Below are 12882 nucleotides of genomic sequence, written 5' to 3' on the forward strand. Positions count from 1 at the left end.
TCTGTCCAGTGTGGTATAGTGGTTTGGAGAATAGGTTCAAATCTCTGTTCGGCCATGAAAACTCAACAAGATGACTTTGAACAAGTCACACACACACACACACCGAATTCTCAGAAACAGGCAAAGGAAACCTTCTCTTAAGGTTGAAAGCCAGTATGGTTATTTTTTTTTTTAAAGCACATAAATCTCCATATTGAAGGAAGACCTCTGAATATCAGAGCCTGGATTGTAAATGAGGAACTACAGCCTTTCCATTTTGTGGTGAGCTTCTCAGAAACATTGAATCACTGTGCAAAATAGGATGGAAAATTAAAAAGATCTTTGGTCACATCTCAGGCCTCTTCTACACTGGCCTATATCCCAAGATCTGATCACAGATTATCTGCTTATCCCAGATTATCTGGCAGTTGAGACTCATAAGCCAGTTCAAAGCAGATAATTTGGAATCCGATCCTGGGATATAGGACAGTGTAGATTCAGCCTCATTCATGGGAAAGAAGCCAGTGGTGCCAAATTCAAAGTGTAGAATTTCCTTCTTTGGACCATAACATCTAGTAACTGGAAGCAAGCTAGGCTTCTGGCTGTGCTGGCAAGGGGATTCTGGAAGATTTAGTTCAAATAAAAGTTGGCATTTTTGCATGAACATTTCACCAAACTCACATTTCCCTATCACCAAGCTACTGTTCCCTCATTTTCAAAGTCTACAAGAAAGAAACTCCTCTTCAGCACTCCTTTAATTCATCTCTTTCATTTATATTTATCTCAGTTGTTTCATCTCCTTATCCTATTGCAATCCCCCTTATTTTACTGTATCTTTTTTTGTCCCTTGCCATTTCCACCTTTCCATGGCACTCTACTGCTCTTTTCAAACTCTGTTGCATATGCGACCACAAGGTTGCTTTGTCGAACAGGCATTCAAAATACCTTTTTTGTAAGTCCTTTATGAAACTATAGATACCAAGCCGTTCACTTCATAAATAAATGAGATTACGATACTTGCTCAACCCCTTCACAAATGGCTAAGTTGACTTGGGATGGTGCGAATTAGTCCAACAGTATCCCAGTGCTGGTCTAAAGTTAACAGATTTACTACCAATATCCAGTTATTTTTTCCTATCACTAAGACTGGATCTACATTGCCCTATATCCCAGGATCTGATCCTAGATTATCTGCTTTGAACTGAATTATATGAGTCTGCATTGACAAATAATCTGAGATACGCAGATAACCTGGGATCAGATCCTGGGATATAGAGCTGTATAGATCCAGCCTATGAAAAACTGAAGGAAGGATGTAACCAAATGATTTCCCCATTTCTGCCTCATGAAAGAGTAAAGTAAGTCTGCTGTGCCGGTCAAAATAGCATAAACTGTAGCTCAATAATTATTTATAACCTAACATGATTTTTCCTTGACACATGTGTTATTACATGATCTTTTCCTTGAGTTATTGTCCACCTCAGGAGAGGAAGCTATTATTTACACATCTGCAGAAAAGCAGCAGACCTTAGTTACTTTGGAGAGGAATGTTGTGTAGTATCACCAGCAACCTCTAGTGGTGATAAAGACATGCTACACTTTTAAACATTTTCAATAAACTTTTTCAGTCCTCGGGAGTCAAGGTAAGGTTATTTTATTTATTTATTTACAATATTTATATTCCACTCTTCTTACCCCGAAGGGGACTCAGGGCGGATCACATTGCACATATATAAGGCAAACATTCAATGCCTTAACGTAGAACAGAGACAAAAGCAGGCTCCGAGCTGGCCTCGAACTCATGACCCCTTGGTCAGAGTGATTTGTTACAGCTGGCTGCTCTCCAGCCTGCGCCACAGCCCGGCCAATAGACAATATTTTTATTTGTCAGTTCCTTTGATGGAAAACTTGTTGAATATAATGTCAATACCTATTGTGTAAGCAATAGGTTTCCAGCCTGTGCTATATACACGCTTTGCTGATAAATCATTATTTATAGAGTGGGCAATTGCCTTAAAAATGCAAGTTGTTCTAAATTCAAAACTACCCAGTTTATGAGGCCCCCAGTGGCACAGTGGATTAAACCAAGGTCGGCAGTTCGAATCTGGGGAGCAGAATGAGCTCCCGCTGTTAGCCTCAGCTTCTGCCAGCCTAGCAGTTCATGCAAATGTGAGATCAATAAATACCGCTCTAGCAGAAAGGTAATGGCACTCCATGCAGTCATGCCGGTCACATGACCTTGGAGGCCTCTATGGACAATGCCAGCTCTTCGGCTTAGAAATGGAGATGAGTACTCCAGTTGGACGTGGCTAGACTTAATGTCAGGGGAAAACCTTTAACTTTACCTTTACTACCCAGTTTTTACTGCCAATTCATTTAGTATATGCCAATCCATTCAATATGTAGAAAAATAGATTAAAGGAAAGTATAGTTACTAAGTATACCTATAGCATATTAAGTGTTGGAGGTGGAGCTAGCATTTGTGGCATTCAGCTGCTCTTATACATGCACTTGGAAGTTAGGAAAGTACTGTGTCTCCATTTGTCGCTATTGTTGTGTGCCACCATGTCATTTCCGACATCTGGTGGCAGCCATAAAATGGGATTTCTTGGAAATATTTGTTCAGAGGGAGCTTCCCATGGTCTTCTTCTGAGGCTGAGTGTAACTTGCCGAAGTGAGTTTCTATGTCCAAGTGGTTTCAAATGCTTATACCAGTGCACTTTGTTGCTTCAAGCTGCAGTTGGGTGTCTCATGACTGAATGTTCTTCCATTATCCATAAGTCAATCAGAAATATCAACATATCAGAAGTTCCACTGGAATATAACCTGTCCTTAAATATCTCTTTTCTTCTTCTTTGGTACAATATAGCATCAATCACAGGATGCCGCTGTCGTTGGTGGGATTCAAATAGCTCTTTGATTGTAGGTGAGCTATAAACCAGGGAAGCTGTGACCACCACCAATGATCCAAACTTGGCACACATTAAAAATGGTCCAAACTTGGCACACAGAACCCACATGACGAACTCAACCTACCAGAGGGGGTTGAGGGTACTGACTCACAGTTATGGGAGTTGTAATTTACCCTACAGCCAGAGAGCACACTGAACCCCACCGATGATGCATCCAGAGCAAACTTGCCAAACATAACAAACTTTAAGTACTGGAGTTTCTTGAGGTTAACCTGGCTTGATGTGAGCTGTAGTTAATCCACAACCTTATACATTTTTTACGATTTTTAAACAATTACTTTTTTAAATAACCCGGGAAATGCCGGATATCCAAGAGTTTGTAATAAAACGGGCTGGGATACAGCAGCCAAAACCACATTTTTACTAGCTGGTTATAACCACATTTTAACAACAAAAGTTGTCCTTTATCTGTAAAAAGCATCTAAAAAGAGATTAGATCATATTTATCAGATTGGTATACAGTGTAAGGGGGATGAGGACATTTAATGTATATACCGTATTTTTTGCTTTATAAGATGCTCTTTTTTCCCCCCAAAATAGAGGGAAAAAGTCAGTGCGTCTTATAAACGCAATATGACCTCACGTGGGGCCGTCCTCCTCCTCCTCCTCCCCCCCTGGCTGCTGAGGGCGGGCCTCTCTCACTCTCTCTCGCCTTCGCCTTCCCTCCCTTCCCTCCGAGGCAGAGTAGGCCCGCAGGAGCGTGGGGTCATCTTTTAGTTCAAATTATTTTTCCCCATTTTCCTCCTCTGAAAACTAGGTGCGTCTTATCATCAGGTGCGTCTTATAAAGCGAAAAATACGGTACTTCAGATTAAGGTATATTTAGTTACAAGTTGATCACCCCCACTTTTTCTCTCTGTACTTGTATATTTATATTTCTAATCGGGCTAGAGGTATACTGTATGTTGTGTTTATATTGGGTGTTTTGATAAGGCCAATTAGCTGATGAATAAAAATTGTTTCATTTTGAGAATCCTCTAAAACTTCTAAATAATGACATCATGCAATTTCTTCATTAAGGTATTTTATTTTAAAGTTCACATACGAAAATCTATACTATAACAACGGAGCATTACAAAACAGAAACCCAGAACAGCTTTATGCATGTAAAACATTTTTTAAAAGGACAAAGAAATCCATGTATGTACTGGCCATAAGATTTGAGTAGTACTAAATTTTAAATCCACACATTTTAATAGTAACAGTATATTTTCTTGTTCAATAGGCTCCCGAAAGTTTTTTTTCTTCTTTGGAAAGAAAAAGATCAATATTATTTCCCCTGCTTTTTTGTGAATATTTGTCATCATCCTGGTACAGGATCATAAGGAGAAATGTTAGTATGGGATTACTGCAACTGCTTATGGCCTGCAGCAATTTCCCTAATTCTCATGACCAGAAAAAAAAGGTAATATGAGCATAGGAATCATTGTGCAGGTAATGCATGTGATCAGTATTTCCCATCTGTTCATCCATTAAAAATGCAGTAAATACACAGATGTACATAATGCATATGGACCAGCCTTGAATATTTTATCCAAGAATTTTAAAATTCATGTATCATGTATATTCCGTGATGTATTTTTTCTCATGTGATAGGAAACAAGTAGATATTAGGTTCTGAAACTTGACCTGCATGCATATGATTAATAGAAACCTTACTTAAAATCCCTCTGTAAATATCTGCTGAGAACAATTTGAGGGAAGGCTTTCATTTCCTTAGGCACTTTTCAGGAAAAACCCAATGCCCTGAGTACATTTCTTTTCAATACAACATAGATTTAGCAGCAAAACAATGATCAGAGATTTAGCAGCGAAACACCGATCCTAATTTATTTAAGGCAAGGGCAGGAATCATGCAGCCCTTCAAATTCTGTTAAGACTGTAACCATCACTGGCTCTTCGCAGATCAGGGATTCCTATTAAGTTTAATAGGAAAGCAGAACAATTATGGCGGTATTACTGAGCCCTTCAAGAGCACAAGATATTATATTCAGATTTAATTTTTAATTTCCTCAGCAAACCCAAGAGTATTTTTATGGATGCATAATTCATCTGTCATATGGCTATTTTTCAATAATCTACTAGAACCTTAATGGCACACAGAGAGGAGTACCATTCTAGTCACTGTCACAGGCAAGTCTTATTAAAATGAGGCTGATTTGAGCAAAACTACTTTATGTAGACATTTTCTAACTGGAATCTTAACAGAAAAACAATCAAATGTATCACATCTTATAATTCTGTCATCAATACCTGTGTAGCATAAGTAACTTGAAATTTTCACACCATAGTTTTCTTAACACGTGAATCTTTTTGACATAGGAAAAGCTTGAAAATGGCACTTACAATTCTCAGAACTCCCTAGAATGGGGTTTTCATCTGGAGCACTTTCCACTTATTCATGTTATTTTTAAGTACTACATGATCTTCTATCATGAATATATGAAGCAAAACTGACATATAGGTCTTGGGCATAATAGGTGAAGCACTCCTGCTCTACAAAGGATTCTTGCACAAATGCAATCTAGATAGGGTTTTTTTTTTAAAAAAGTGGGAGTCAACATTTGTCGATTATGTTAGCAAATACATTACAATTCACTTGGATGGATATATTTTCCTGTCTACATTCACCTCCCTACAAATACTTCAAATCCCTGATCTATAAAAATAGAAGAAATATTTCCCTTCTCCCTATAAGTCAATATATCTGTAATTCAAAAGGCAATGTGGATCTCTGCTACCTCCTCTTCCACACATTCAATATATTGGATTTTAAAGATAAAAATTTATAAATAGTCCCTTTACTTGTGGTGGGAGGGCAGATCCATGTCTAAAAAACAATTTTTACTCAAAGTTCTCTTTAGAAAGACTGGAACTCCCTTAGACTAATGCAATGTAGAAGCAGGCATCAAAACTAGGGCCATTTCAACTAAGAACTTCTGTAAAAAGTCTCACTGGGTATGCATGCAATTTATTTTCATGGTTATATATAACATGCATTAAAATGCCTGAAATTATTTAAATCCTACTATATTATATGTAGTCAAAACCTCTAGTTTTGAAAACATTAGTCCTAGTACCATATTTACTTGAGTCTAACGCTCACCTTTTTTAGCTAAATCGTTGTCAAAATGGAGGTGCACATTAGATTTAATGGTGTGGTTAGAATGGAACACATCATCCCACCTGCGTGAAAAGGCCCAAAGGAACCCAGAGCCTTGGAGGCCGGACAGGGAGGTGTGCTCCCTTGGTTTTGAAGGCCTTGTGAATGAAGCTAGTTGGGAATTGTTTCTCCAGCCTCGGCCTGATGGAGAGGAATGGCTTCCCAAATGGTCTCATTCATGCTTCCTGCCTCCCTGATGTACTATGGTTTAGAGCAGTGGTTCTCAACCTGTGGGCCCCCAGGTGTTTTGGCCTACAACTCCCAGAAATCCCAGCTAGTTTACAAGATGTTAGGATTTCTGAAAGTTGAAGATCAAAACATCTGGGGACCCACAGGTTGAGAACCCAGTGATTTAGAGGGTGTGCTTATCAAGTTTTCAGATGACACCAAACTGGGAGGGATAGCTAATACTCCAGAAGACAGGAGCAGAATTCAAAACAATCTAAACATATCAGAAAAATGGGCTAAAACTAACAAAATGAAGTTCAACAGGGACAAATGCAAGATACTCCACTGTGTTACTACAATGTGTTATGGCAGCTAAAAATATTTAAAACTTGCCAGGTTTTAAAATGCTAATACAAAAAGGACAATGTCAAAAAGGATAGTGCTCCAGACATTCACAGATATTGTTCCATAATCTGAGAAGGACGGTGTTGCAAGATGGAACTGTTGTTTCCCTTTGAAAGGTCATTTCTTGTACAGAAACCAAAATGCACTTCACAACGCAATTCTTAAGAGCAAATGGCCTGCAAAAATAAATATCTTAAAAACCAATACCCCATTCAGTTGTCATGTGGGAAGGGGAAGTAATATGACCAAAAATATCTGCAAAAAATAGGTTTATCAATTTACAGAAAAATATTGTTCTTTGAAGTACACAGTAATTCCAAGAAATTGTGATGTTATTCCAGTATCCATTTACTTCAGCATGACTTTCAAGCAGCCTGGTTTTATTTCTGTGAACCTGGAAATCAAAAGATAATATCACTGAAGATTCACATAGGATTGAATTTAAATAGTAACTTCTAAACTGTTTGCACACCATTAAATTCAGGAGTTCTTCTTATGCTTCTGCAGGACGTTTCATGGATGATTAGTCTTGAATTTAGTTTTACTTTTCTCACAAGGTATAAAATGGCAATTTTGTGAGTTTAAAAAACCCTCTCTGCATTTGGTAGAAAAATAATGGAGTCCAACTAGCTTTTACAATGTGTTGTCTAAGGCTTTCATGGCCGGAATCACTGGGTTGCTGTAAGTTTTCCAGGCTGTATGGCCATGTTCCAGAAGCATTCGCTCCTGACGTTTCGCCCACATCTATGGCAGGCATCCTCAGGGGCTGTGGAGGTTTGTTGGAAACTAGGCAAGTGAGGTTTATATATCTGTGAAAGGTCCAGGGTGGGAGAAGGAACTCTTGTCTGTTGGATGCAAGTGTGAATGTTTCAATTAATCACCTTGATTAGCACTGAAAAGCCTTGCAGCTTCAAAGCCTGGCTGATTCCTGCCTGGAGGAATCCTTTGTTGGGAAGTGTTAACTGGACCAGATTGTTTCATGTATGGGATTCAGAATGTTGTTCTTTATTTGCTGTCCTGATATTAGAGTTTTTTAATACTGGCAGCCAGATTTTCTTAGTGTGTCTGTAGATAATTTGTAGGTTCCTATGCGGTCAGTAGTTCCCTTGATGTATGGTAAGAATCCTTTACCTCTGGGTGGATGTTTGTCTTTACTCTCATGGCTTCACTCTGTCCGCATAGGGAAGCTGATGAAGAAACACAATCTACAAACTATCTACAGACCCACTAAGAAAATCCAGCAAATACCACATTCAGAAAAAGACAAGAGGGACCCCTGCAGGAGTCTACCGTATACCATGCAGTTGAGGTCCTAGTTTCCAATAGACCTTAATAACCTCCGAGAATGCCTGCCATAGACAAAGGCGAAATGTCAGAAGAGAATGCTTCTAGAACATGGCCATATATTTTGGAAAACTCACAGCAACCCAGCTTTTACAATATTTGATAAAAGAGAGAATATAAATCAAGAAAAAGAGAAACACTATAAACAAAAACTACACACAACAGAATTAAAAGAATAATTCAGTTTGTCTTATTTGCACAAGGATGATATGCAATCATGCATTTTCAGAGAAAGCAGGTCTCATATCAGATAGCAAAAGTGGTTTTCAAAAGCAATTTTTGATAAGAGCATGGGGAAAGTGGAGAGATTATTCACAGATTTTTTTAAAAAGAAAAATGGCCAAGCCCAAGTCCTTGGACACTTTTGAAATTGTCCATGACCATCAGATAAAGAAGTTGCTCCTTCAGACATTAAGTGGGATGTTTTCCAAGGTAAAATAAAAGAAATGTTTTAGAATGTGATGCAGGGTGTTTGAGCTAGTCTAGAGAACTTAAAAATGCTCAAATTCCTCCACATTCCCAATCTACTAAATTGCCATTCATTCTTCCTTTAATTATCTAACTGGTTTGAAATGTTATATGGCCTTCATCAACCTGTTACCTTCCAGATAAGTTGTTCAAAATCCTGGTTACTGTGGTGTGCTTTCAAATAATAATAATAGATGCTATATATGATTATGATGATTATTGCCATTTGTTTCCACATTTTTTCCATGTCTACTTTTCCCTAGAAATGTGAAGAGACTATTACCATCACTGGACTAGTGACGTTCCTAATACAGCAATAGCACTGTGGCATTTCTCATAAGCTTGGCTCTCACTCCCTTAGAGAAGATGTACAGAAAATAGAGGGGGCAGACTGCGGACCAAGTAATACCTATATGAAAGGAGCATTATAAAAAGAACTATATATCAATGTTCCTTGAAAATCATTGTCAACTTTTAATGAGTTAAATGTACATGTAGGTTTCAAACCTTTAGTCACAGTATGTCAACCTACCTGAACTTGTGGCTTGTGAGGTATTTCATAACGGCTGGTTTGATGCGAGCAACTCCTCCCTGGCTATGGTTTCCCCTTCCTGTGATCACGTAGAGATATGGCTTACCACCAGCCAGGCTGCACTCTGTTATACAAAAATTGTAACAGTCAGAATATTATCTTTTTAGAAAGCCACTTTTAATACATTTCTGAAAACAAAGCACATGCTCTACTATTCCCTGTAATGTCCCACTCTAACATGCAATAGTATCATAACTTTTTTCTCACTGATGATAAAGCAATTCAATAATTTGTTTTAGTTCCTATACCCCAGTCTTAAATTATTTAATGAATATTCTGATTTTCTCCCACGACACCTAAAGATGCTATACGTTGTTGTTGTTGTTGTTGTTGTTGTTATTATTTATCGTGCCTCTTTGTGGCTTGAGGCAGGGTACAACATGGTCAAAACAAAACACTATTAAATACATATTACAAATATACACAGGTAATACACAGATTAAGGTTTACCCTGCATGTTAAAATTTGCAAGTTAAAATTGCCTGGATAGGCCTGCTGGAAGTTGTATTTGAAATTATGACAGTTAATTTAGCTGATTTATTAAACAATACAGCTTAAAACAATCTGGAATACAGCAATCAAAAAAGCATGAAAAACAAGCCTCTTAAATAAAATTTCATCTTAAAACAATTAAAACATATTAAAACCTACACACTGCACTATCCCAACCAGATTAAAAAAATTGAAGGTTTGTTTCAATAAGAAGGTCTTGGCTTGCAGGCAGAAGAAAACAGGGAAAGAGCACACTGAATCTCTTTGGCAGAGGGCTGCATAGCATCGAACACAGAGGTTCTCAACCTGGGGTCCCCAGATGTTTTTGGCCTACAACTCCCAGAAATCCCAACCAGTTTGCCAGCTGTTAAGATTTCTGGGAGTTAAAGGCCGAAAACATCTGGGGACCTCAGGTTGAGAACCCCTGATCTAACAGAATAGCATCTTTGAAAAAGAAGCTTATGATATTTTAAATAGGGGTGATGGTGGTTGACTGTTGGTGAAGATAGACTGTGGATGGAGTATTATGGGGATTTTGTTTTGGGGTTTGTATCTTATTATGAGGTGTTGGGGTGTTTTTTTTTTTTTTGCCTTTTATATTAGAGGGAAGAGAGAGAGAGATGTTGTTGTTTTGTTGTTGTTAATATATTTATTGATGCCAGTTTTTTCTCTCCACAAGGAGACTCAAAGCGGCAAAGTAGTCACTTACCTTCTTCTTTTTCCTGTAGTACTCTACTCAGGTGATCCAAAGCTTCATCCACATGAAGACCATGAAGGTCCAAAAGATTTTCAGGCAGTTTGGAGGCATTCACCTTCTCAAAGATTTGCAAAGCGGCAGCATGATTTGCTTCTTTCATCTTCTGCTCGTGAAGGCGACCCTTTATAAAAGAGGCAGAGGTTGCTAAAAACAAGTCCAACTCTGAACTCCATCCTACTGGACAACTGCTAGGCAAGGCACTTGAGTATACAGTGACTTCCTAGTTCCATACATTCCTGGGAGAGAAAGATTAACTAGATCCCTTTTAATTTGGCTTCAAGACTGGTTATGTGATGACATGTGAATTCAATTTATGATGGATGGGGCTCTTCTAGAAAACTCGGTATTGCAGTCTGGATATACTCCTGGACTCAGCCCTGATCATGAATGTCCATGTTGCAGCAGCACCCAGGAGTGTATTTCCCCAGTTAAAATAAACTTACTAGCTTCCCCTGTTGCTGAGCATAGATACTCTGGTCATAGTGAAGTACACCTTGTGTTCTATTGTGTGCATTACTATTGCAAACTCTACATGGAGGCTGGCTTTAGAAAGAGTTTAGAAATTTGAGTGATACTGTCAAACTGTTGACCAGACCTCCATTTTGTTCTAGATTTTGTTCTTCTCCTGTGAGTGTGAAGAGAGACAAGATATCTCCAAATACAGTAGAGTCTCACTTATCCAACACTCGCTTATCCAACATTCTGGATTATCCAACGCCTTTTTGTAGTCAATGTTTTCAATAAATCGTGATATTTTGGTGCTAAATTCGTAAATACAGTAATTACTACATAGCATTACTGCGTATTGAACTACTTTTTCTGTCAAATTTGTTGTAAAACATGATGTTTTGGTGCTTAATTTGTAAAATCATAACCTATTTTGATGTTTAATAGGCTTTTTTTTTATCTCTCATTATCCAACATATTCGCTTATCCAATGTTCTGCCGGCCCGTTTATGTTGGATAAGTGAGACTCTACTGTAGTTAGAAAGCTAGGCCCTTACTTTTCTATAGAGAAATGTAATTATTTCAATAAAGTCTTCTATAACTTTAAAGCTTGACTCTGCTCTTGAGTTGCTTAAACTCAGGCCCCTTATACACTGCCATATAATCCAAACTATCCACATTCTCTTCTTTGAACTGGAGTATATGAATCTACACTGCCACATAATCCAGTTCAAAGCAGATAGTTTGGATTTTATATGACAGTGTAGAAGGGAGCTCTATCAGTCTACTGCTGGCACTAGAAGCTTCTGATCTGCCAAACTGCTGATGTTGCTGCTACCGCTTCTTTACTATTTTTGAATGCTTTTTCCTTTTTAGAAATTATCTCTGACAAGACCTATTTAAGCTCATGTATAATTTGCACTAAACATTTTTAAGTGAATTAACAGGACAGACACTCAGATTTGTGGTTACAAGTGTCAAAAATATATTAAATTATGCAAAGCTAGCACAGTTGTTGGTTGAATTAAATTACCTGTTGCACATAAAATGCTGCCACAGGCTTCATTCCCATGCGATATGCTTCCCCAGCTTTTGTCAGACTCTCTTGCCTGCGCTGCTGGTGAAGAAATGCCTCAGCCCTGAAGTCATCATAGCCAGGATAGTCAAAGTCTTGAAATGCGTTCTCACTGAGAATGTCTTCTGGCTCCTTGGTCTTTTTGACCTAAGATTCATAAAATTTGTAATAAGAACATAGTCCAAAATTTGTTAGATGCTCCACGACATGCAGAGAAACCTGCACAATCACATTCTATTTGCTTGGTTCTGAATTTACTGAAGACAATCTTTTCTCTGAAATGGATAATTATTTAGCCTTTACAGAGCTCTCTTTAAAAAATACATATTTGAATGGCTGTGCAAAATGAACCTTACCTTTTTCTTCAAAGCAGTTGGTAGAATGGCACTCTGAGCAGTTTCTTTGGCAATAACTGTTTTTACTGGATCAGCTTCCAGAACGGTATTTAGAAACTGAACAGTTTGTTTCAAAGAATAACTAAGACAAATTGAAAAGAAAAGGGGTGATGGAATAAATTAGCCAAATCCTTCTGCAGCAGGACAAGAAAAAAACACAAGAGAAACATTATTTCTAATCCTTCATGTTCAAATTCTCAATTCATATCCTTGTATAAAATAATAATAATACAAGTAACAAAGGCTTAACAAACCTAAAGGCGATAGCATACCAATGCATGGTATCTTGAGTTACCATTATGTTGCATTAATTATTATTTTGTATCTGGAACAAGGCACCAGTATTTCATTCAAAAAATGGGGGGTAATGGGGGACTTAAAGAATGGGAGGAAATAATAAAACACATATTAGATGCAATTAAAGGCTCAGTTGCCCTAAGTTGGAGGGACCGAAAGAAATGGGATATAAAAACTTGGTATAAATATCTAGCCGACTACCTCCTCCAAGACCATATTAGTGAAATAAAAATTTATTATAGGAGGCAAAATGGAAAGGTCTCATGCCCAGAATAAAGAGGAAAGATAAATATAAAGAATTAAATAAGATTACCCTCATGACTGAACAA

The 12882-nt window shown here is 37.9% G+C and overlaps 1 protein-coding gene across 2 annotated transcripts in view; it reads right to left on the bottom strand.

Annotated features, from left to right (window-relative positions):
- Positions 1–3957: 3957 nt before the first annotated feature.
- n4bp2 (NEDD4 binding protein 2) overlaps positions 3958–12882 on the bottom strand; it is a 37864-nt gene continuing 28939 nt past the window's right edge. For both annotated transcript variants that reach the window (XM_062981668.1, XM_062981669.1), the window contains exons 14-18: positions 12218–12338; positions 11820–12008; positions 10292–10460; positions 9031–9154; positions 3958–7080 (exon numbers count right to left, since the gene is read on the bottom strand). In XM_062981668.1, coding sequence (XP_062837738.1) covers positions 7035–7080; positions 9031–9154; positions 10292–10460; positions 11820–12008; positions 12218–12338 — 649 coding nt within the window. In that variant the 3' untranslated portion in view covers positions 3958–7034. The remainder of the gene's footprint in view (positions 7081–9030; positions 9155–10291; positions 10461–11819; positions 12009–12217; positions 12339–12882) is intronic.

The sequence above is a fragment of the Anolis carolinensis genome, chromosome 5, assembly GCF_035594765.1.
Source record: "Anolis carolinensis isolate JA03-04 chromosome 5, rAnoCar3.1.pri, whole genome shotgun sequence".
Classification (NCBI taxonomy): Eukaryota; Metazoa; Chordata; class Lepidosauria; order Squamata; family Dactyloidae; genus Anolis; species Anolis carolinensis.